We start from the raw sequence: 26,290 nt of genomic DNA, 5'->3' as shown, positions 1-26,290 counted from the left end.
ATTTACCCTTGTATAAAACTATGATGGATTGACAGAATGAGATTGAATGTTCACTTTTATGACCAATATAATGTCAGTTAAAGAAAAAGAAAAAAAAAAACGCTGTCGGATCCAGACTGCCAAAATCCAGAAGCATCCAGATTTGCACCGTTTATATCAACTTGTCCACAAAGAGTGCCATCTTTTACTCTGACGTGAATACATATGCCATTGAGCTTTCTGTAGAGTTTTGGAGGTGGCAATAATTTTCTGTCAAGGAGTTCAGATAATGAGACTCCTGTAAATATTTTATCTCTAGTTCTTTCTCGGATCGATTGTCTACACATAACGAATTTATAATGCCCAACGTACGGTATGTAGATTTTATATAATTTTGATATAGCTGCAAAAATGTATTGGAGGATGGCTTGGGACCAGAGATGCATATCCTTCATGCTGACTGCTATTTGATGATCCATGTTAAACTACAGCCCACCATTGGTAGACAGTAGAGGTCTACTTCAACTTGTATTTACATCTTTAGTCACAACCAGAATGAACATCCTCGAAGATCTGATTATTGTCCTGAAAATGCTGTATGGATGTAATTTATTACAACTGCCCTTACCTGCATTGTTCCAAATGTTCACCTTTAGATCATCAGCTCTCCATATGTCTGCACTTTCAGTCCTTTTTTAATTAGTTAAAGGTACAGTCAGACACTACTCGGTTTTTGGTGATCCCATGTGTTAAAGGATTCCTGGTTTTTATTTATTTATTTATTTTTAATTCTACACAGTCTGGTGCAAGATGTGCCATTACCATGGATGATTGCTGTTGCTTCTTATATGTTCTTCTGTTTGGACAGCACTTGAAGTTTTTAAGACCTAACAGCTGTTTATAATACAGACAAAAAATCACAAAAGTACAAAATACATGGAATCCATAGGTCAAAGACAGATTTAGGTGCAACGTGGAGTAGTGTTCCAGTCAAGGTCTATCAGCCAGGCTTCATACCTTCACTGTCAGCATTGACTAGGACAGAATGTTATCAGGAGTACAATAGACAGAAGTGTGCCAGACAAAACAATACGTCAGTGACCTCACTGCATACAACTGCCCTTTTGAAGTCGATATCCCAGTGAAGCAGTAACTTGATAGCGATCATGTAGACGGAAGGAAGTGCTTAAGAGAGTGAGGCCAGGCAAGGATCCAGGAGCTGACATGATTTGTCCGGTGGGAGTGCAATGGGGAGAAAGTTGTCATTTTGTGCATACTTTACAACTATTTTCCTCAACTTATTGTACCCAGGCTATGGGAGAACTGCAACCCATTTAAACTGCTTGGAAAATGCAGCAAACAAAAATCCAGGGTAAATTTAAATGATCAGTGACCCATTGTGTTAATATCTGTTATGGCCAATGCAAGGGACAACAGATAGAGCTCTTACTCAAACCACACACACACACGCACACACAAAAAGGTTGATACAGATTAGCTGGTTACCTTCAATTTTGGGGTTACTGGAAGCAAAGCGTTTTAAAGCTGGGTTCTCTTCTAAACACAAGCCTCCATTTGTTGCCTTTTATGACAGGCAGGAGGCACAGTGACCTTATTCTAATTCCAGTGGCAACCCAGTTTACCCGTGAGCACCTGAAGTAGTCTGAACCAATTGAGGCATGGACTTGATGTGCTTTTGAACAAATGGCACAGGGATGAAGGCCCTTGTGGTCTCTGAAGCTTTCCATTACACTCAAATTTATTTTTATTGTGATATTTTCATTTCAGAGTAGTGACACTCAGAATTATATTTCCAATCTGATACTAATAGAGAAATGAAAGGAAATAAGGTAATGTACATGCATAAGTATTCCGTCATTCAGAAAAATTACAGAATTGGTTAAAGGATTGAATATTTCTTCAAGGCACTCTTATAAAATATAAAAATTGTGTTAGTCTAACATCATAAAATGTAATACAGCATGAATTATTTATTTTTTATATACATATTATATACTCTCTGTGTGCATATGTAATCATCTATTTACATGTATATATGACACAGTATCTGCCAAATAATACAAAGAGTACACAACACATGATTTGCCCTTATTGGGCCTTGTTAGGTGTATGCACTTTTGTATCCCCTTACGGGGATCGAACCGCGGATGTCAGCATCTGAGGCGAAGCTCTGACACTGTGCCACGGCCGCTGGATCGCTTATTTGGCAGGGTGAAGATCGGAGTATTACATTCTTTTTTTGAGTCTGAATTATAATCTGCTTATTAGGTGGTTACCTACCAGGTAACGCTTGTGGTTGGTCGGCAGACATTCACCATGTCCTTTCGGGTTGTGAGAAGAAGTTTGTAGATCTGTGATACAGGAATAAAAAAGTGGCAAAAAAAAGTGCAAAACTGCATACACCTGACAAGCCCCACTAAGGGTAAAACACGTGTCGTGTACTCTTTGTATTATTTGACAGATACTGTATCACATATCTATGAACTGCTTCTTGCAACTGCGAGGACGTGGCGGATGTTTGCTGACTGGCAGACCAACCACAAGTGTGTAGGTGATGACCTAATAATCAGATTGTAATTCAGACTTAAAAAAATATATATATTGTGAACCACTAGGGGGCACACCAGCCGCCCAAACACCTGGCATGACAGACACAAGTGTGATACATCTGCCCTTTATGCATTGTACCTACTCTCGTTAGTCTGTCTCATGTAAGGGTGACCAAAATGAAGCCATACATGACCTCAGTTTCCTGAAGGAGTATTTGAGTCATTTGGCTTTGCTGAACAAATTTGTCTTCCCGTCATGAAAAGGTAGCTTAATTCTAGAAGGTCAGCTTAATGCACACAGCCTGTCTCCTTTCGCTCTCAGGACGAGCTACAACATGATGGTTCTCAAACTTGAGTGTGTGACCCCAGGTGGAGCCACAAGCTGGTTAAATTGGAGTCTGCAAAGATTTTTCCTATGAATGCCAATTTTTAGGCTGTTATTTTATTTATCTTCATATGCAGTACATATATGACAATACAAACCCACAGTTACCTTTTGTATACAACTCCAAAATTCACATTATTTTTTCAATCTGATTAGAATCTAATGTGTGAATGTGCTCATCAACACTTGTTCTGTGCCTTTCAATTTTTAAAATTTGTAAGTGTTTCTGCGATTGAAGATGTATATAACATATTAGGCATTATCTATTGTAAAGAACAGAAAGATTAAATTGACAGGTTATGTGCACTTTCAGGATTAGTAATGGGATACAGATCTTGCAACTTCTCAATCAAATTTCCCAACAGAAAGCTGCAGATTTAACACTTAGTAGTTGTACTGTCATTTGTACAAAAGTGTGGTGGAACTTATCTATCCATCCATCCATTTTCCAACCCGCTGAATCCAAACACAGGGTCACGGGGGTCTGCTGGAGCCAATCCCAGCCAACACAGGGCACAAGGCAGGAACCAATCCCGGGCAGGGTGCCAACCCACCGCAGGACACACACAAACACACCCACACACCAAGCACACACTAGGGAAGCGAACCTAGGTCCCCAGATCTCCCACCTGCGAGGCAGCAGCGCTTGCCACTGTGCCGCCCTGGTGAAACTTATTAATACTTCATAAAATGTACAATGTGACTTTGTTTTAAAATGGCATATTATTAATATTTCAACATTGGCACGCACATGGTAATATGATTTTACAACATACTGTATGTTTTGTCATAAATACATATTTTTTTATATGTTGTTTTCAATTAAAAGAGATCCTACAGGGGCAGAAGAAGTTTGTCAGTGTCATTTTGAGGACTTTTCATGAAATTTGATTTACAAAAATTCAAACACAAATTTTGTTACAATTTTATGTTATGTACAGTTCATGAACAACAACAACAACATTTATTTATATAGCACATTTTCATACAAAAAAGTAGCTCAAAGTGCTTTACAAAATGAAGAAAAGAAAAGAAAAATAAAAGACAGAATAAGAAATTAAAATAAGACAACATTAGTTAACATAGAGAAAGAGTAAGGTCCAATGGTCAGGGGGGACAGAAAAAACAAAAAACTCCAGACAGCTGGAGAAAAACAATAAAATCTGCAGGGGTTCCAGGCCACGAGACCAACATGAACATCTCTAAATATGATAAAATTTGTTAGCAGAGTAACATAATCTGAAACGATTTAGTTGCAAGCCTATGGAAGAAAATAATGTGTAGATGGGGTTGCCATTTATTTATTTATTTATTTATTATTGAAAATGTGGTTTAAATGTAAAAAAAAAAAACTTTGAGAAGTAGCATGTGTTTTGTGTTTGTGTATGTTGTTGTGTTGGGCTTTTTTTTTTTTGTGTGTGTGTGTTTAACCATTACATTTAATGTTGCATTTTTTAGTTGGTGGAATGGCTGGCATCAAACGGCCAGCTGAAGATGCTAAGGAGGAGCCAGCTGGAAAGAAAAATTCTCCTGTAGCTGGAAAAACATACCCTTCTGCACCAGTGATCGAGAACAAACCAGCCATTGCCAAGACTGCTGTTCCAAACAGACCAGCTCCAGTTGTGACTCCCGTTCAGCCAAAGTCCGAGGAACCGGTGAGTGTGCAATGGTTGATGCTGTGCCTCGCATAGCTTAATGATGGTGAAGTATATTTGACTGACAGCACTTGAGTATTACCTGCATATTACGCTAGTGGGGTACTGGAATTAGGGTTGGTTAGACTTTGACTTGACACTGGTTTATCTCAGACATGCACATTCCATATGTTGATTTAAACTAACATTTCAAATCATGCAAACCTTATTTTCTAGTACCTTCCCTTCCCAATTAAAAAAAAAAAAAAACAATAAAGTATAATATGTATTCATTTAGACCACAGATGGTTCCAAATATCCTAATGTAGGTTAGTTAATTAAAGAGCACTAGTTTGAGTATCTGAATGTCTTGTTTCATGTTCAACACACTCACATCTGTGTTCCCTAACCTCCCATCTTTTTGTGTTTTGCATGATGGCCAACATGTCACTTCAGTCGTCTGCTAGAAGTTTAACTAAAAATCCCACTAAAGACGTTTAATATTTATTACACATCAAAAAGCCCTTTTGTTAACTGGTAGTTGATTCAGCATGAGTTTCGTTTCTAGTTAAAATATCCTTTCATGTTCATACCTGCCTGTTTCCAAAAATATTCTGCTCCTGCCCTTCCACCTTTTTTCCTGATAAGAATCGTATTCCATTTCTGAATATCATTAGAATGTGTTTGTGAAATGTGAAATTAATAAACGGGTATTTTAACACCTACGCTACCAGTTTTTCAGCCTGTTCCCGTTTGAACCGTCTGGAAGATTGTCTGCAGGATAGCAAATGACTGCGTAATAAAATTAAGATTTGTAGTACGGCTGTCACAGTGATGGAATGGAGTAGGAGGGAGGGCGGGTAGTGAAAATGAAAATAGTTTTTGCTTTATATAGCCACTTCAATTGCAGTGTGTTTTGCTAACCCTTAAATGGACACACAGTCATCCATGAATTTACTAATCCACCTTAAAACTAGTGCCATGTGGACTGAAGTTGGTCAATGTACAGTCATGCTTTGAAATATACACATGAAGACGCAGAAAACAGAACTTCAGAAGTAAAGATTGCTGGAGATTTGGGTGAAATTTGGACATATACGGCCCAACTGGTCTATACTGGCTTGTCCAGTTGAAATGGACAGTTCATAGTGTGCTGCTCAGTAGAGATGAAATAAAACATACACTTCATAGGCACTTAACAAAGTGATCCCACATCACCTTCACTCTCTGACCAATTCATTTTAATACTGTGTTAACTTCTATAACGCCTAGCCCTAAAGATTGGCTTGGGGCATTTGCAAAAATTTACAAGTTAAAAAAAAAAAATTAAAAAATAACAGGTAAACACCTAACTAGGCAACCTCTGTATACATAGACCTATTTCTGTTTAACTTAACAGCGCTATTGTCCGTCTTATTAAAATTCAGACCTGCATGATAAACCACAGGACAAGCCACTGTTTGGTGTTTGTGTGGAGAAAATGTCATACTCGTATGCTGCATCTGTAGTACCAAATGTAAGTGTGGAAGAACAGTAATCCCTGGCTTGGCAATCATCTCAGGAGCTAAGTAGATCTCATAATCTAAAGCCCACTCAATTCACATCACAGTTTTGGGGATAGAGCCTCTCCTGATAACACTGAGGATCCACCCCTGGATAAGACACCAGTACTTCAGTCAGAGTTCTATCTAGGCTGGTTTGGAATTGCCAGTTAACCTAACACCTTTACCATTCTGGGTTTGGGAGGAAATTTTGCCCCTTGGGACAAATATATGCTGTAGAAGTTTTCTGTCTGGCCTTCTCTTAATTCAGAAAAATGTGCATCTAAGGATGTATCTGCTATTTTCTGGTTTAGAACATAATAACGATTTAGACGAGAACAGGCCATTCAGCCCAACAAAGTTCACCAGCCCTATCCACTTAATTCTTCTACAAAAACATCAAGTCGAGTATTGAAAGTCCCTAAAGTCTTGGAATAAGCTACCAAGTAGCGTGGTAGACTTAAGTGTCTATGGTTCTCTTTGTAAAGAAAAACTTATGAATGTTTGTACGAAATTTACCCTTAACAAGTTCCCAACTGTGTTCCCATGTTCTTGATGAACTCATTTTAAAATCGGTCTCGATCCACTGTTCTGATTCCTTTCATAATTTTAAACACTTGAGTCATGTCACCTCTTAATCATCATTTATTTAAAGGTATGCAATAAAGATGCAGCAGTTTTTAAATAGACCACATGATCAGTAAAATTAAAGAAATTTAAAGTTGCACCCACCTTTGATCAGAAATTTTGAAGGGAAGCCACCTCTAGTCCACACACCCTTGCTGTTTTATGTAGAAATTACACTGAAAGGCACTAATTTGCTAAAGGAGATGCTGTTGTCAGGAGAGCATCGCTTATACAGTTATGAGCGACCCTTGTTTAAAATTTGGCCAAATTCACACAAATCAAAATACTGTTTTAGCTTTTAAAGGAATATTTAACTCCATTGGGGTTATTTGTTTATGTTGTATAACCAGTATAGTTTTTTTGTGGAGAGAGAGAGCAGTGAAAGTGAAAAGGAGTGCTGTAGCTAGTTCATCAGTTAGAAACTGATCTCTACAGAACAGTTCTGTCAGGAAACTGCTATTCATATGCTTCAGCAGTGTTTTCACCTCAATGAAACTATGGGACTTTGAAGTATACTCTTCTTCAATGTAGGACAATCTGTTTCAAAGGTGAAAACAGCTAAATGTGAGATGTACTAGTGTAGCTTGTGTAGCACTTAGGAAATGATCTAAATAGTTTAATTTCAATTAGGGAACTACTATTTATATGTCACATCAGTGTTTTCACATCAATAGTTTTTAATCTCATGTTTTTATAGGGAAAATGCATAACAAAGACCATTGAATGGGACCAAACGGTGACCATCTCTGAACATTAGCAAATAGCAAAATATTCCTGCGTAACTTGTGTCACATAATCCACATGACCGTTCTCCTTTCATGTTCTCAGAATGTGCAAAACACACACATTTTTTTGTGAAAATAAATTTTAATACTTACTTTTGGTAATGCCTACATATAAGAAAAATACGATCTACACATTCCCACAATACTATGGATTTTGAATTTAAGATCCTTTTCTCCTCCTCATTCACTGGTCAAGAATCCTGTCTTCAGTCAAAGTGAACAGTATTATAGAAATGCGTCTTTCCTGTTTATCTTCCACACTGTGTTTTCTGGAAGTATTAATAGTATTTTAGAAAAACGTGCATGTATTTTGCACAGTCTGAGAATGCAAATGGATAATTAAACATGTGGCTTATGCAACACGAGTTACGTGAGAATTTTTTTTTTTTCTTTTTTCCTTGGATGTTTTTCATAAATGCTGTTTTCCAGAGTTGGTCACTATTTAGTCCTGTTCAATTTGAGTCTTTATATTGTATTTACTACATGAAAATATGAGAATACAAATTTTTCTTGGCCTACAACTATAAACTACGTTGGGTAAGTAACATATTAAATAAATAAAAAAATCTGGGGTCAAGTATGTTGTTAAAATTTCCTTTACAAAAGGCACCGAGGGATATGTGCATATTTAGCCAGCCGTGTTTGGATGAAAGGACCTTCATGAGGACCTTGAGTAAAGAGTTGCCTGCCAAAAACCTAAATTAATTGGTTGTGTTTCATTACAAAGCTTTGTGCCAAGAAGAAGCGATTTCTCTGACTGAAGACATGTTTCCTCATTTATTTATTCAAGGAAAGCTGTGTAGAATGGGACTGTTGAATGTCTGAGTTCAGAACTTTATAGATGAATACCAAATCTTAAAACTGACTGACTGAACCATTGTTTTGGACATGTGTTTTGTGCTGAAAGTTTTACATAAGCAACTGACTGGGCAGTAAAAAAACAAATTTCCCATGGGGACAAGTAAAGATCGATCTATCTATTGGAGTTTTTGGGTCAAACTCAAAGAGAAGAGTGTGAAGTCTCCTTTATATTGAGAACCCCAAATCCATTTACTAGTTACAGCAACTACTAATGGGCCTGCTAGTAGCTGAGTGAATGTTTCAGGAGATGTACACAGCCTAATATCAATGTAAAGGCAGCATTTAATTGATTTGCTCTATTAATGAGTTGTAAAACTTTTTTTTGTACAAGTTTAAAACCATACTATTATTGTTCTTCTCATATCTAAATTTACAGTTTCAAATAATTGGTTGTTTTTGTCTCCAAATGTGTGGACAAAGTAACATTTAAATTGAAATTGTGGTAGAGTGGGTTGTGGAAGAAGAAACATGGACGTCCTCATTTATCCAATTTAATGTGTTTTTTATTGAATACAGTTCAATTCAGTAATTTATTTATGTATTTTTTCAGTGTAAGCACTTCGTGGCCACCAAACTTAGTGAGTGGTCCTTGGCATTAATGACTTATCCCTCTAAAATTGGATTTCACGTTTCTCTGTTATATTTGATTTTGGCAGTGTTGGTGAGCTTATAGTTTTAAGCACTCTGCTACCCTCTAGTGGACAGCCTGCAAATCTGCAATATTTGATCTTCGAATGAAGCCCATCACCTTAGGGCCAGATCATCCACTGTGATAATTCTGTTTTCTTTGGCTGCGTCCATCCATTTTGATAATGGTCATATGTAGTGCATTCTTGCTGTGACATTGTTGTTCCAGTACTAGGTTTATTCAGAGAAAGATAGACTGGAATATTTTCACAAGAACAATTTTACATTTTTGAATAGAAAAATAAGCTTATGGAAATTATTTTTGGCTTTCTTCCTATGACAGGCTCTTTGTCTGACTGACTCCTGGCAGGATGTTGCTGGACATGACATATTGTTGGGTCAGCATGAAATGGGAATTGTGGTCTATTAGGCTGTAAACTCCCTACTGGCATCCTGGGTGGGATTCTAAGCAGGGTGCTTTACCTCGTGCTGTTCCAAAGTTGATCTGTTACCTTGCGCACAAAGATCTGTCATGCTGAACTTTACAAAGCTGGCAGTTTTTGATAGGACTTAAAGTAGAAGCACTTAAATCATGAAGCTGCTAATCAAAGACTGGGAGAAAATAAGCAGGCAGTATTTCTTTAATATAATGATTTTTATAGCATTTGAATGAAAATTGCAGTGGAAGCAAAGTGGCAAGAATTTTCAAACAAACATGGTAAAATGAAAGGAGAGGATAGCTTAAGCCTAAACATGGAATTCCACTGCTCCAGAACTCAAAGGCTGATAGATGAAAGAGTGTAGGATGGGTTGTAATATTTAAAATGGTGCTTGATGTTGAAAGCCAGGACTCTGTCAAATAAAGCTTGGTTACTGAAAGCTCAAGCTATGAAAATGTATTTGCCTCCTTCCTTATTTACTGTGTTATTTTAAATTTAATACTGAGTGTTTTTAGGTCCTCCACCAAACATGAATTTTAAATAAAATAAAATATCCCTGAATGGATAATCATTTTTTATTATTTATTTTATTGAATGAACAAAATTATCCACTGTTAAAAACACAGTGTGAAAAAGTAATTGCCCCTAAATCAGCCCAGTTTAAGGGATAGTTAGACTCTGCTGATTAAACGCATTCAACCTTGTTCAATGTACACCTAGTTTATTTTGGTCCTTAAAATCAGAGTTAAGTTGACAGCCGCAAGATTCAAAAGATTCAGAATGCCTGAATTAAAGGAAGATCTTTTGGTATGAACAGGCCTCTCTCTAAAAGAAAAACATTTCAAACAGTAGTGCAACTCCTCAGGGGTGGCAGGCAAACCAAAATTGGCATAGAGTAAAATCACGCAGAAAGTCACAAAGGATTCTAAAAAAACATTAAAAAATACTTGAGGCTTCTGTTGCCTCAGGCAAAGGTAAATAGCTCCACAATCAGAAATACTCTGGGCAAAAATTTGCTTAATTGAAAAATAGCAAAGCGGAAACTGCTTGCCATCAAAAAAGAACATAAATGCTTGTTTTTCATTTGACAGGAAGCAACATGGTGATCCTTAAGAGTTTTGGGAGGAGAGCATATGAACGGATAAAACAAAAGTGGTACTTTTTGGACATGAGCCCAATTACTATATTGTCTGTCACAAAGCAAACCTAGCATTCCACAAGAAGAACATCATGCTGACGGTCAATAATGTCATGCCGTTTTCTAAACCAGCCCAAGGTCACAGGGTGGGGCTGGGGCCTAGCCCAGTAGCATAGGGTGCAAGGCAGGAACAAACCCTGGAAAAGCCACTAGTCCATCGCAGAGAGAAAACGTGTGTGCACACACACACACACACACACACACACACTATAGGGGCAATTTAGCATCTTCAGTTCTCCTAAGCTACATGTCTTTGGACAGTGGGAGGAAACCCATGCAGATACGGTGAGAACATGCAAACTCCACACAAGGAGGAACAGTGACACAAACGGTGTCCTTAATTAGTTTGATTTAACTAGGATGAAATTGCTTTATCACATAATGCCAGTTGGTTCTGGATAGCTTTGTTCGTTAAATCTAATGCTACTCACTGTCCTTTCCGGTTCCATTTGATTCATCTAATTTTAGATATTCATTGAACACCTGCAAACATTCATGGTCACACTTGTGGAAATCAGGAAAGGGGCAAATACTTTGTAATGCCATTGTAAATGAAAGACTAGACAAAGTATTTGCTAGACAATGTCTATTTTTTCATATGAGCCCCGGGTTAACAACGACCGCCACCAGTACTGTTAGCCAAAAGGGTGCTGGCGGAAATTGGGCTACTGTTGGCCGAAGAAGGAGAAGAGGGTGGAGACATGTCCGGAGGCAGGAGGAGAGGAGGAAAGTAAAGAGTGGAACTGAGGGTAGGAACTTTGAATGTTGGCAGTATGACTGGTAAGGGGAGAGAGTTAGCAGATATGATGGAGAGTAGGAAGGTTGATATATTGTGCGTGCAAGAGACTAAATGGAAGGGGAGTAAGGCCAGGTGGATTGGAGGTGGATTCAAATTGTTCTATCATGGTGTGGATGGGAGGAGAAATGGGGTAGGAGTTATTCTGAAGGAACAGTATGTCAAGAGTGTTTTGGAGGTGAAAAGAGTGTCAGGCAGAATAATGATTATGAAGCTGGAAATTGGAAGTGTGATGATGAATGTTGTTAGTGCATATGCACCGCAAGTTGGGTGTGCAATGGGTGAGAGAGAAGATTTTTGGAGTGAGTTGGATGAAGTGATGAACAGTGTACCCAAAAGACCAAAAATGGTGATTGGAGCGGATTTCAATGAGCATGTAGGTGAAGGGAACAGAGGAGACGAGGAGGTGATGGGTAGGTATGGTGTCAAGGAGAGGAATGAAGAAGGTCGGAGGATAGTGGATTTTGCCAAAAGGATGGACATGGCTGTGGTGAATACATATTTTAAGAAGAGGGAGGAACATAGGGTTACGTACAACAGTGGAGGAAGATGCATACAGATAGATTACATCCTATGCAGAACAGTTGATCTGAAGGATATTGAAGACTGCAAAGTGGTGGCAGGGGAAAGTGTAGTTAAGCAGCATAGGATGGTGGTCTGTAGGATGACGTTGGAGATCAAGAAGAGGAAGAGAGTGAGGGCAGAGCCAAGGATCAAATGATGGAAGTTGAAAAAGGAAGACTGCAAGAGGCTAAAGAAAAGGCGTATGATAAGTTGTATGAGAGGTTGGAAACTAAGGAGGGAGAAAAGGACCTGTGCCAATTGGCTAGACAGAAGGGACCGAGCTGGGAAAGATGTGCAGCAGGTTAGGGTGACAAAGGATTTTAAAGATGGAAACGTACTCACAAGCAAGGAGAGTGTGTTGAGCAGATGGAAAGAGTACTTTGAGAGGCTGATGAATGAAGAGAATGAGAGAGAGAAAAGGTTGGATGATGTGGAGATAGTGAATCAGGAAGTGCAACGGATTAGCAAGGAGGAAGTAAGGACAGCTATGAAGAGGATGAAAAATGGAAAGGCCGTTGGTCCAGATGACATACCTATGGAAGCATGGAGGTGTTTAGAAGAGATGGCAGGGGAGTTTTTAACCAGATTGTTTAATGGAATCTTGGAAAGTGAGAGGATGCTTGAGGAGTGGAGAAGTGTACTGGCGCAGATATTTAAGGGGATGTGCAGGACTGCAGTAACTACAGGGGAATAAAATTGATGAGCCACAGCATGAAGTTATGTGAAAGAGTAGTGGAAGCTAGGTTAAGAAGTGAGGTGATGATTAGTGAGCAGCAGTATGGTTTCATGCCAAGAAAGAACACCACAGATGCAATGTTTGCTCTGAGGATGTTGATGGAGAAGTTTTTAGAGAAGGCCAGAAGGAGTTGTATTGCGTCTTTGTGGACCTGGAGAAAGCATATGACAGGGTGCCTCGAGAGGAGCTGTGGTATTGTATGAGGAAGTCGGGAGTGGCAGAGAAGTACATAAGAGTTGTACAGGATATGTACAAGGGAAGTGTGACAGTGGTGACGTCTGCGGTAGGAGTGACAGATGCATTCAAGTTGGAGGTGGGATTACATCAGGGATCGGCTCTGAGCCCTTTAGTTCGCAATGGTGATGGACAGGTTGACAGACGATTAGACAAGAGTCCCCATGGACTATGATGTTTGCTGATGACATTGTGATCTGTAGCGATAGTATGGAGCAGGTGCGCATTTAAACAGGTACACACGTCGTAAATGTAGGAAGGACGGGTCCTTGCGTGTGTTTGAACGGTTAACATTTGAATCTGATGATTGCATATAGCGCTGAACTGACCTCTCTGTACTATTGTTGCCTCTGCATGTCCTGGACTACAAAAGAAACAGCAACATGTGGGGACTGGCAAGATCGGGGGAAAAAAAAAAAAAAACATGCGGTGTTATGCGAATGAATATGAATAATGTTGCATCCGTGCCACAGTGTTTTCCGAAATGTATTATACAGGTCATAAAATGAATAATTCCATCATATATACCTATGTCTATGTTGTTTTTTTTTTTTTTTGAGACATCATAGACCATAAGGTGCATACTAATTCTGCGTGAGCAGGAACACTCAATAAAACTGAATTAAAAAAAAAAAATCAAGTGACGGTGAGATACGAAGAAGGCAGATTCACTAGCGTTTGTGTGTCATCTTTTATCCCTCCAGATCAGAGAATGTCCAGTTCCATTGCCTCAAAACACCACTCACATCTACAGTTACTCCCAGTTTCAAATAAAAACTAACAGCGTCCGATCCCTAGGGCGGTAGTATGTATCGCGATCGTGGCTGAGAGAATAAAAGTGAAAAAAAAAAAACTAACTTTCACAAGTCCTATAAATGTACACCGTCTGTTACAGACGCAAACCACATGTATGTGTGTACTGTATAATATTAACAATAAGAGCAGCTCCCTACTGAAAACGGCAAATACAGGAGGCAGACGGGATCGAACTGGGGACTCTTAATTACAAGTCAGCAAATCTTACCGCTGCGCCACGGAAGCTTTTGCTTTACCCTTGAACCTTTTGTGAAGGTGTTTGTTTGATCTTTGGACTTCAGGCTTCACACATCATAGAGTTTATGCCAACATTTTGTCATTTACTACTAAAATATGACAAACGTTTCTGTTTTAACAATGTGTTTACACAGATTATTATAGAAACGGAACACACATGAAATGCATGTGTTCCAAATAACGATGTATTATTTCCGCTCTAAAACTCCAGTACTTAATTCACTCCCAGATAATCAATTAAGGCATGAGCTGGGAGAAGTTTGTGCATGGTCTGCGGTGGTGGGGGATGGAATAGCAGGCCGCTTGCTGCTTGTCTTAATCGGCCCATTTACAGGACAAAAGACGCTGAGGGAGAGGTGTGAACGGATTTAAGGTGTGCCGGATCTACAAGTTTTTTCGTAGATTCTGGTAATTCTAGTGTTAACAAAGTCTGAAAACTCCTGTAGGGAGCACTGAAAACAGAAAAACATAGGCTGTTTTCAAGAAGTTCTGAAATAAAGGCGATAAATTCAAACAAGGAGCTTTAAAGTTGGGACAAATGTTAAAAAAGTAGGGACTGATTTAAAAATCAAAGCGCTATGAGTTTCTGACCTTTGCAATTTGAATTAATTTGACTCATTTGTGAAATATTACTCTTTAGTTATATTTCTGTAACCAGCTAATGATGCAAATATAAATCTTACAATAGCAAATATTACAAACCCAGCACAGTGGTTCACAGACAAACCCGACTTCAAAAGCTTGTTGTTACAAAAAACGGCTTTAAAGAGTTGGCTTAAATGGAAATATCCTGAATTATCTTGGAATTCATTGTACTAACAGTACAGATCTAATAATGTTTTAATTTGTGCTTTGTTTGGATTTTTAAGCAGTATTTTTCAGTTACTGAACAAAAAATCTCTGAGGATAAATGTAAAATTTACACTTGCTACGATAAATTGGTTAGTTCATGATGATATCATACTTTATGAACCCTATGCTGAAATCCCCTCCAAGCAGTGGTGGCTGGTGAAAAAAATTCGGGCAGCGGTGCAGTTTTTGAGTGAGAAAATTGAAGCAACACTTATCTATCTGGTCATTCTACATGCACTCGTGGTCCTCGTACTGTCAATGCACATCTTAGCTTGTATACTACACCTGTTTCTAAATTGCCTAATCTTCTGGCAGCGTGGCCCTTTTCCCCATTCTACAAAAACCAACACCATAATGTCCGCACTCCCACCTCAATTATCTTCCAGTAATGTTGGCTTCCGTCTGTCCTATAACACATCCACAGCATAAGTCCAATCCAAATGTTATACTGCCTGTGCTAAGAGTGCCCATTCCTTGGCCATTTCCCCTGTATTCCATAAATCCACATCATTCAATCACTAGTTCTCTCATTTTTCTCAAATCTTGCATCCCAGTTTATTTACTACACCCACAGTCATTCCCATCCTAATTTTATTTTACACTTGCTGCTAGTTGTCCCAAGTTTTATGCAAGCTTCACATTATAAGACCACAGATCTCCACATCTTAAAACATAACTCCCCTCCCAGCCTGTCTTGTACTATACCCACTGCCTTTACGATCAGTGTACTTGTATCTCCTTGAACATAAATTTTGCTGTCTTTCCTGTAGGCCTGAACGTTTCTCAGCTACTTTCAGATTAAATTGAGTCATTTCACTAATCCTGCCAACGCAGTTTAGCCTCATGCTAATGTCTAGATCATTGTTCCACAACCGTTTTTCTTTGGTGGCACACTGTTTGTAACCAAAATCATCCCAAGGCACACCACTATTTTACTAACCACAAACAAATTATATCTTATACATGTGCTCAACTGTCCGAAGGGGTGGGACTACTGGAGAAGCCAACTATCTATTGGTCTTGAGAGACTCGCAGGTGACCACACACCCAGGCAGTTGGACTCTAGCAGCCTGGAGACATGTCCGCAACACAGCGATCATGGAGCTGCTTTTATGCCAGCTTCTTCTTCAGGTAGTCCTGTCCTCCTCGGAGTGGTCTTGACTACCTGTGGAGCTTGTCTCTCTCAGGTTCAGACCCAGGTGCGCTACACTATTTCCACAGGACACCTGGGTAGCTGTCAGTGGTTGAAAAATGCTAGTCTAGATGATCATGACTACTTGCATTTTTCAGAAAGATGTTTTAGGTCTCGTAACCCCTGTCATTGTCCACAAAGCTTGTATACTAACACTTTGAAACAACAAACGGAGAAGGTAGAAAAAAAAAATGCATTACTTGCACCACATCCAGTGAAACAACTCAGTTTTCATAGCAAGAGCGGGAAAAAGTCTGTGCGTAAGCTTAACCTCAATCAGTTGCCTGCTGCTGAATTCCTAAGTCAGATTGGTCCAGTCCAAGGTCCTTTATCTTCTTCTTTTCTTCAAGTGAATGATTTCTGAAGGGATTTTTCATTAAAGAAATAACCAAATTTTCTTTGATTTCTGAAGTTCCACTTGAAGTTGCCATCTCTGTAAAGTCATTCTCACTTGTCTGTAGTTATATTAATGGCGGGTGTGAACTGTGAACTATGGATGTAAATGTGAAATAATCTAAAGTGATTGGACAATCGTTAAAAAACTAAAAAAATTCTAAGACAATACTCTGCCCAAAAAAAATGGCGCAGGGAACTGCGTCCCCAGAAAATCTGAAAACAACCAATTAAAGGGTAGCCTCCGGTCACCTGCTTGCCTAAAGATCAAGGACTTAAATGCACTCTCATTTGGCTGACATCCTTCACTCAGGAAATCTATGTATTCATGCAGAAATTAAACATACAGTAAAAGTTGGAACCAATTTTTAATGGATGTTGACATGTGCTGACACCAGGCACATTATGGAAATAAATTATTTCATAATTATTTTGCATCACCCAATAAATTTGAGTTTTGAAACTATTTGTAGGAGGGGGCAGTGCCCCAGTGTCCGCATTACAAACAGCCACTGCCCCCCAAGATTATTAAACCCATATTTGTTGTTACACTGATGGGATGCCCATCTCTGCCACACATTAATGTTCAAGCCCTGCATTATATTTTGATGTGTATATATGACAATACTTATTTATTTAAGTGACATTTGGGTAACTACTTGATGGATATACCCGTGTTTATAGCTTTTGTTACTGTTGGTATTTATATATATTTTATATTGCATTTCAGAAAAAGTCATATTATTGTGCACTTTAGTAAAGGAGTTACTTTAATAAGATCTCTTTGAATGGGATTTCTGTATTTACCAAGGTATTATAAAATTTCACTAGTTTTCGTATCAAATACAAAAATTCTGATATCTTGGCATCCTTAGTGTCAAGTAAACAAATTAAATATGTGGTTCCTTATAAGGTAGTTATCATTTGTTGCTTGGTTGTTATCCCACTCCATAACAGGAAACGGGTGACATTGTAGGGAGCGTTGACGACTTGACAGGTGTTTAATAGTATAAAAAGGTATGCTAACTTATATAAAAGTACTGTAATCCATAATATAATACATAATAAAATCCAAATACATGAGTATAAGCAAATATGAGCATATAAGACCCTTCACACAATGGATAGATAACGAAAGACACTCTATATAATGGAAGGTGTTTTGCATATATAGATATAAGAACATTTCTTCCACAGTTCCTTCCTTTTTGTTCTTTTAGAATAACCAATTAAGAGTACAGTTCAGGAAGATTATAGAAAGGCATAAAGAATAAGTGGCAGGGGCAGGATAACGGTAAGTAGGATAGAAGGACGGAACTAAGAGGATAGTAATTTAATTTTTGGTGCTTTAAGGAAGTATGGAAATAAAAAGACTCTGGGAGGGAGGGAGGAAAGGAAGGGTGCCCTAACTCTAACCCCATTAGTACACTGGTAACAGAAATGGGCCTCGCATATACAGCCTATTTTAAAAAATTGAACTTAATGGTTAATTATTTTTATTTGCTCTTGTATGTTTTAATTTCAAATGTGCAAACAAATGTCAACAGTTACTTGTCCTCTCTTGTTTCTGTTACTAGAGAGTTCTCAGGTGTGTCTGTGATACCTGTAACTCATGAACATTTAAAATTGTTTAAATTGCTTTTTTTCTCGTTATGTTTACTTGCAGAAGAAAGTATTGGTGGAAAGCACAAACAAATCCGGCACCCTCAGCAGTACCTGTGTTGTGTGCAAGAACCACGTCCACTTGGTACAGCGACACCTTGTGGATGGGAAGCTGTATCATAGAAATTGTTTCAGGTGGGGAAGATTCTCTTTTGTGTGTGCATTCTTAGCTGACTCTGCACGCTTATACCACTCATTTCAGTATCAACCCTTGCAATCTCACAATGTGAAAAAGACCAAATTCCAGCCCTTGTTGAAACTTGTTGAACGACTATGCAGTATGAAAGTGTCTAAACATGGGATGGGTGCTATGATGAAATACTTGGCTGTGTTTATTTCTTTCATTCCTAACTTTATTTTGAATATGGTACTACTTTTAACAAACCTCATTGATTACAAGTCTATGTGTTAATCTTTTTTAAATATTACTGACTTCTCATTGCATCTATGTTAGCTAATTTAGTGCAACACCCTACTAATACATTCTTACTTTGAGAAATGACAGTACATGACAGTTAACATCTCTGGTTGAGTGTTTTTCAGTATTTTAACTTTTCATTGTGATTTTATAATTGAGTGATGTGGAGCTGTCAGACAGCACCTTTAAATTGAGTTGTTTGTCAAAAAAACCCAAACTGGTGTATGTTGATACCAGCAACATCAGGGAGTGGTTTTGTTTTTGGTAGTTTAATGAACTACAAAGAACTCTTCCTGGCTCCAACTAGAAGAATACTTAAATGCTTGCTGATACTATAAGAGACAAACTCCACAAAGTGTGTGTTTGAACCAGAGGAGCATAACTGGCTCTGTATTCAGTGAAGCTATTGTGAATGTAACACTGTCAAATTGTCAGGAATCAGAGTTTTTTTTTTATTTTTGTCAACCCATGCATTATTGATGAGGATGTTTTCCGCAGGAAACAGGCAAAAATGACTATCGTAGACACAAAGTAAATATTTCGCAAAGCCTTCAAAGTTTTCCAAGAAAGGGCAAATGGGAAATAGGAAGGTTAGGTTAGGAGCACGTGCTGATACAGTGCATTGCTGCACCCACCACATGACAAACCAACTCAGGATCCCCAGATTAGGACCCGACTGCAGCCATGCAACGGGTGACACCTCAGCACCACACTAGTTCAGACGAAATGGACCAGTGTGAGGTTTTTTATGGTGGGTGGAGTGCCAATTCTGCCAACAACCCCCAAGTTGTTCCCTGCAGGTTGGAGGACCTACATGCAGGAAATAGGAAGGTTAGCATATAAAGTTTTAATTAATTGCATTCTTTTAAAGGACAGAATGTCCAAATAACTTTAGATAAGAATTAAAATGTTGGCAACAGCTCCTTTTAGTTTGATGCCATATACTTATGTTGTTTTTTCTTCTATTTATCCAGTTCTAAGCTTACTTAATCCCACCCAGGTTCATTAGTAGATGGACCTTGTAACAGAAAGCATTCACTTGATTATGTAATGTGGTTGCATAGAACGTGATATTACCTTTTAAATTTCATTCATTCATTAATTCATTTTACAAAGCTAATTAGGAAACAGTGCGTCTCCAAGTAGTGCCAGGTATAAGGTTGTTGAATTAATTAGACCAGAACAAACTCCACATTGATAGTGACCAGGCAGTGTTGGATTTGAACCCAATCTTTTGGAGGTGTTTTAAAATACCACCCAAAAATGTTGTTAATCAGCTATAGAAATAGAAATGTACATAAATATCTTTGGTAGGCAGTAAAAAGTTGCAAATAAAAAAAAAATTATATAAAAAAAAAAAAGCAATAAACCAAAGTGGAAGTGGGATATTTGGAAGTTCACCTTTATATAAGTATTTCTGGACCACAAGCTTAATGTCAGGCTCATAGTTTTGTTGTTCCTTCCACCCACTCGTAAACCTTTTGCCTTTCTGAGCAGTGTGCCATTTTTTCCCATTACATACACAGTGATGGTACCAGTCGTATCTCTTCAAAAAACTGATCACATGACCTGTAAATACATTTACATTTATTAAATTTAGTTTTTCAGTTATCCAAAGCAAGATCACCAATGAAGTCAACGTCTTGTATCCTTCCTTAACCGCGGTAATTTTCAAGTATGATGAGTTTGAATACGAGTCCCTGAGATTTGGTATTCCACAAAGCGTGTTCTCTTGAGTTAATGTGAAACATTTTGTGTTCATGGAACCAGTTGAGCCTCTACTGGAAAATGAGACTTATTCAAACAGGGCTTACTCAACTAAGTTTCGATTTCACAAGTACATTTTAATGGAACAACCCCCTGTTGTTTGGTGTGTTTGTGTCACAAGTGTGAATGTCACAACTTAAATAAACATCCATAGTGAATCACATTTGTCTCCTCAGGTGGTGACAATGTGCTGTGAAAATTTATAAAATCGAAACTGTTTTATGATTAATTTATTAATCTTTACGACTCTGCACTCCACATTGTTTGTTTTGGAGATGCTACTTTTGATGCTGCCTTCTATACTAGGTGAGGTTATTGTTTGTTTCCCATTCTAAAAGGGATGTGACAAGTCTGGTGGGGGGAGGGGGGATTGGAATAGATTGAACTCTGAACACATTTTTCTCTTGTTAATAGACAGTTCTTTCAATCTATATACACAGTATATAAAGTGAAACTTTTGTCTGTCTGGTCAAGCATCATGTAAAAACCACCTCACATATTTCTAGAAAACTTTTGCCGTTATTTCTGGTTTTGTCAACATTTGAATGTGGACTATTAAAATTTTAGATTTTCAACATGTAAATATCTAAAAAAAAAAAAAAAAAGATTTTAACTGAGACAGCCTCGTTAAAAGTTGCCATTTTCGCTGGATTGTTCCACCTTTTAAACTCAGTATCTGCAGAACACAATATGATGTGTTGTGGTTGTGCACGTATGAATTTGAACCAACTATGTAATAAAACAACAACTGTTGCATGTGTTTGTCTTGACAAAGTATTTACTGAAAGTTTCTAAACATTTAAGCAAGTTTAAAAAATATTTTTACTTGTGCCAGTCTAATAAATTTTAACGGTTGATCATATCAAAAATCTTTTCTCTTTTTTCTAAATGCTCATTTTATGAACAAAAAGGTCCTGTTCAATGTTTGTCTAGTGCAAATAATAATAAGTGAGTTAATGACCCATTTGTGATGAGATCCGTGCTTGAGCTGGAGTAACAAGTCTTTTGAGACGACTGGAGTGAAAGTGGGCAGACGCTTTGTGGGGCTCCTCCAGGAGTGCTCAGGGAGGAGTATTAGGAGGTCGTATGTGCCCTCATTTCTTAGCGATGGAGTTGTACGTTACGACTGAGGTGCATTCTACATGAGATAATTATTATTGCTTAGCAAATTGTTCTTAGCTGCAAAATTACTTCTATTTCCCTATATCCTACACTTAGGTTCACAGTAAAATTTTGCAAGAGTGTAATAAGCTCTGAAGCACTAATAATAGTAAAACAATACATCTTGTTCTGCCACGATGAAGTGATCATGTCAGATGTTTTTTATTTATTTAACGCAAGGTCCATACATTATATTGCTTCCAGGCGAAGCAGGGTAGAACACATAACGATTAGATAAATTTGAAATTTAGGTGAACTAAGTCTTGAATATCTTCAATTTGTACCTCTGTGGACAGAATTGGGTACAGTTATTCCTGTTCTGCCACTTTGGGGACTGGTTTACTGTAAGTATCTCCCCATGGAATTCTGAGACTAAGTGGATTACACAGTCCTGAGTTTAATAGGTATTTTACTGTGATTGGCATGTTTCTGTTTGGATTAGTGATCAGTGCTTGGGATAGTGACCACTGTTGATTTATTAATTTTACTTATTTGTTTAAATGATGTCCAGGTGCAAACAATGCTCAGTAATCCTGCTTGTGGGAACATACCGTCCTGGGCCTGAACCTGGAACTTTTGTGTGCACATCTCATCAAAACAGCCTAAACAAGCTTAAGTCTGCAACAGGGTCAAGTGTTCAGCCCAGTCCAGTCTTCAACTCTGTGGTACCAACCAAACAAATCACCCCTGTACCTACGCCAGCACCACGTCAGTCAACAGTGTTGAACATGAACCTAAAACCAGCTGATGTAACGTCCCCAGCTAAACCGTGGTCCTCGTCAGCTGAGAAGACAAAGGCAGCAAGGGATAAATTTTTTGAAACAAGCCCTGCCACAGTGGTCAGTCCTTCAACTAATCGGTGGTCGACTCCAAGTCTTCCCATAGACATCACCGATAAAGACAAAGCTCGATCCATACTGGCTAAAAAACTTCCTATTGAGGGAAACAATAACAACAATGCCACCATTACCAGTTTGGGTGGAAACAAAACCCCGAATGTCCAAGTTGTAAAAGCGTAAGTAATTACATCTTTGTTCTTTTTCCTCAACATGTTCATGATGTTTTCAAAGAGTTTTGAGTCTTTCATCTACTAAAGGAAGCCAAAGTAATGTAGGTTTTATTTTTCAATGTAACATCCACAACACTTTACTATGCCAGTCAGATAAATTTGTGTTGTGAGTGTCTTCATCATTTGCATAGCAAGTCCAATGGATGTAGCCCTTCACATTATGGGACAGAGTGTTATAATGGACCATGCCTGTTCAATAGGGTTGGTTTTGTTTTGTTTTGAGTCCTCAGTTTTGCAGAGCAGTCTTAGCTATCCATCTCTTGTTAAAGTGGGCACTGTCATGAAGTAGAATAGTGTTAATTGATAGATTTAATCTCCACTTTTTCATGATTCACTACTGCCAATGCCAGGGAAGATAAGTATAATACTGACTGGTTATATGGGCATTTTGTGGGATGTAAGCAATACGTACTACACCCTGAACATAATAAAATAAAATGCACACGTGATATAGGGGAAAACTCACTGAGTCAGAGAGGAAGTACAAACTACACTGGGACAGTGACTGTGCCTGACCTAGAACACTGAATCTGAGGTGGCAGTGCTACCTCCATTTCAACCTTTGCTCTGTAACAAATTAAAGCTAGTAGACCGACATCTCCTTCTTACTTACATGTTACTTCCCAGTCCAAGGATCTGCTGTTAGGCTTCTTCTTGACGCTCGAGTGTGTTCTGATATGGACTTTTTTTTCTTACACCTCCAAGTCTGGTTCTTGCCTTGTACCTGTTGCATCTAGGATAGACTTCATTTCTCAGTGTCTCAATACTGATTATTTTGGAGTTCTCCTCCTCATTCGTTGGTTAAGAATCCTGTCTTCAATCCAAAAAGTCAATCCCATGAGGCTTTATTTTTCCTGTTTTATCTGTATGCTGATAATTCTGCAAATAACTAACAATATTTTTGCAAAAAGCATGCATTTTGCACATTTTGAGAATATGACTAAATAACAGATATGTGGATAATGTGACACGAGTAACGGGAGATTTCTTTTCAGTGGAAGTTTTTCACATTGTTGTTCACAGCACTGGTTGCTATAGCCTTATTTTATGTCAAATTTCTTTCTCTCCACATGAAAACATGAGGTGTGCATTTTTTTTTCTGTGTTACCACTATCAAGTATGTGGAATAAGTAACATTTAAAGAATATCATTTTTGGGTGGAGTATTCCTTTAAAGGATGTACTTATCTTCCTTACTGACGGGATGCTGCCACTAAATTATCTGGCCCCAGACAATCTACTGCCACACATCCCATCTGTTGAAGAGCTCACAGACAGCTGCCATCCAGTCCTATATGTACAAAGCTTTCTGCACTCTACTACAATATTTTCCTGTAGACTCCGTCATGGGCACTAAGTAATTTATAACACTTTAACATATTCAAACTTTTTTTTGTTTTTTGTAGAGCAACCAAAAATTTTTATTTTTTCAGACTTTCGGGGTGTCTGTGGAGTTTATTTGGCACTCTCAGGCCTCAACCCAGGTCAATGTTCTTCACAGCTTAAATCTTACACTGCACTGGACGAAGTCCTGTAAATTTAAGTCCCCTAATTTACCACATTAATTAGAAAATGGGAAACATAAGAAAATAATCTTATTTAGATTGTAATGCATGTGAAAATATAAGCTCAAATACCCGCAACACTGCCCGGTTAAATACATCTATTCATATTTTCTTTTCTTTTAAACACTATTTCTTGATTTGTGTTTAAGGTTTGGCAACAATACTCCAGCAACGGAAACAACAAGTTGGAAGTCTGAGAATAAAACACCCAAGAATTCTACGCCCAGACCGTTTTCCGCCATTGAGCCTTCCTTTCGAATGCAGACTCCTGTAATTGAAATCACTGGGATAAAGAAACCTTCAGAAGAAACTCCAAAGAAACCTAGTAACATCAGCGATACTTCCGGAAAAGGGCTGACGCAGTGGTCTACTAGTAAAAGTAAGGTTTGCTTTTGTGACAGTGTTACCAGACAGTCTGTTGTTTGACTTTTATGTACATTTCTTCCGGGACTCGCCTTGTGTTTGTTGCATTGCCTGGTATACCACAGAAGTAATGCTAACCGTGACAGGCACTCTTGTAAAAGAATCCTATAATAACTAAATCTTGTTTTCCTGTCTGCTGAAGATACTCCTCGTATTATGGACAATAGCATTTCGGAGTCACCTTCTGACTGGAGGTCCAAACTGAAGCCGGTGCTAAAAAGAGAGGCTGTAGGGTAAGTGGACCAAATTCGGTTCCCTTATTTTTTATTTTTAATGCCTTCATGCTGCAATACACTTGCATGTCAGTAGGCACAAATAATCATATAACCCCCCCTTCCCTTCAATTAATTTTTTTATTCCCAATGATATTGTACTTGTTAATTTTTTCCCAGTTTCTTTTAAAACATCTTTAATTTCTCTCAACTGAACTTGAATGGACTTTTTCTAACTTCATTCCTAGCCTTTCACTGCCTTCCCCGGGGCCTGTTTCAGTACTGACTGGCTGGCTACCCAGACAGCAGCTTTGCTTCTCTTCCCCAGCTTCCAGAATGACCGCGAAGTTCTGCATCTGAGTCATCTGCTTTCTTCCTTCCTTTAAACCCCCTGTCCCCCCAAAAAATATCTGGGGGATCTTTGGGGAAAGATCCAGCATCTTCTGTGCCTTTTCAGTCAAAACTTCTATATTTAAGAGGTGAGGGGAAGAGGGAGTTGTAGACTTTGGAATGGGTTTGGGAGGGGCAGAAATATTATGTAATTAATGCTTTTTATCTTGCAGAAATTCCCTTTTTAATTACAAATAGTCTTAAAATTTTGATGCTTTTAAAATAGACTATACCTTGTGTATCCTATTTAGGACAAATGACTCTGAAAAAGTTGATTTTTGCTTCTTGAGGACTTATATTTATTTACTTCTTTAGGACAATAGACATTAAAAACAAAAATCCTACAGTTAATCCTAATGAAAAGAAGAGTAAAGACCACTCAACACCCAAAGTTGAAGATTCCTTAAATCCTCCACCAAAGCCTGAATGTCCAAGTGTCCCCAAAACTATTCATGTTCCTCAGCCTCCTGCTCCGAAGAAGGAAAACCAAGATACTCCATCTATTAAGCCAGAAAGCAAAACTCCAGTAATATCCCGTAAGTCTCTTAATTTTTAATTCAAGAACTAGCAACACAAGAAAAACTAATATAATATTCATGACTGGCATTGCTGAAGCCCTACCACTACAAACTCTTCTGACATTAAAGGTTAATTTTAAGTACATTTTGCAATTCACCAATATGAAACGAAAGTTGGAGGTCATGGAGCTGTGGCCCCTTTTAACTCCTTCAAACCAGAAGTTCAGTTTAACGCAACACAACCTTATTTAGATAACTTGACATTTTCACTTGTTTCTGTAAGAAACATCTTAAACTCTGATCTCAATAACCTGTCCACATTATAGTGTTTTAGGTTTTCTCATCTATTTAGAAAATTCCTCAATAACCATGTTTTCATTTCAGCATTATAGTTTTTTACTTCCCCAGAATAGGTTAAAACACAATACAAAGAAGCAATCAACAAGCTAGAAAATAGTCTTAAGTGACCATTGACCAGTGGCACGACAATGAGATAAAACCTTTCCATTATAAAGCCTGATGATGGAACAGACAGTCCAGCATAACATTCCCATCTTCTTTCTGCTATAAAGTCCTCTAAAAAGACCAGAGGTAAACTGTATGTACTGCATGTTGAAATGTAAAAGTGGCAGAGACTCA

General features: G+C 38.2%; 1 protein-coding gene across 1 annotated transcript in view; it reads left to right on the top strand.

The window, feature by feature from the left end:
• Window positions 1-26,290, top strand: part of micall2a (mical-like 2a) — a 114,201-nt gene that overhangs the window by 43,543 nt on the left and 44,368 nt on the right. The window contains exons 4-9 of the mRNA XM_028813908.2: window positions 4,393-4,589; window positions 18,134-18,264; window positions 21,987-22,490; window positions 24,258-24,487; window positions 24,674-24,764; window positions 25,449-25,669. Coding sequence (XP_028669741.1) covers window positions 4,393-4,589; window positions 18,134-18,264; window positions 21,987-22,490; window positions 24,258-24,487; window positions 24,674-24,764; window positions 25,449-25,669 — 1,374 coding nt within the window. The remainder of the gene's footprint in view (window positions 1-4,392; window positions 4,590-18,133; window positions 18,265-21,986; window positions 22,491-24,257; window positions 24,488-24,673; window positions 24,765-25,448; window positions 25,670-26,290) is intronic.

This window comes from Erpetoichthys calabaricus, chromosome 11 (genome assembly GCF_900747795.2).
Source record: "Erpetoichthys calabaricus chromosome 11, fErpCal1.3, whole genome shotgun sequence".
NCBI lineage: Eukaryota > Metazoa > Chordata > Cladistia > Polypteriformes > Polypteridae > Erpetoichthys > Erpetoichthys calabaricus.
The sequence above is the reverse complement of the archived record's forward strand: the minus strand, read 5'-3'. Positions and strand labels throughout refer to the sequence as shown.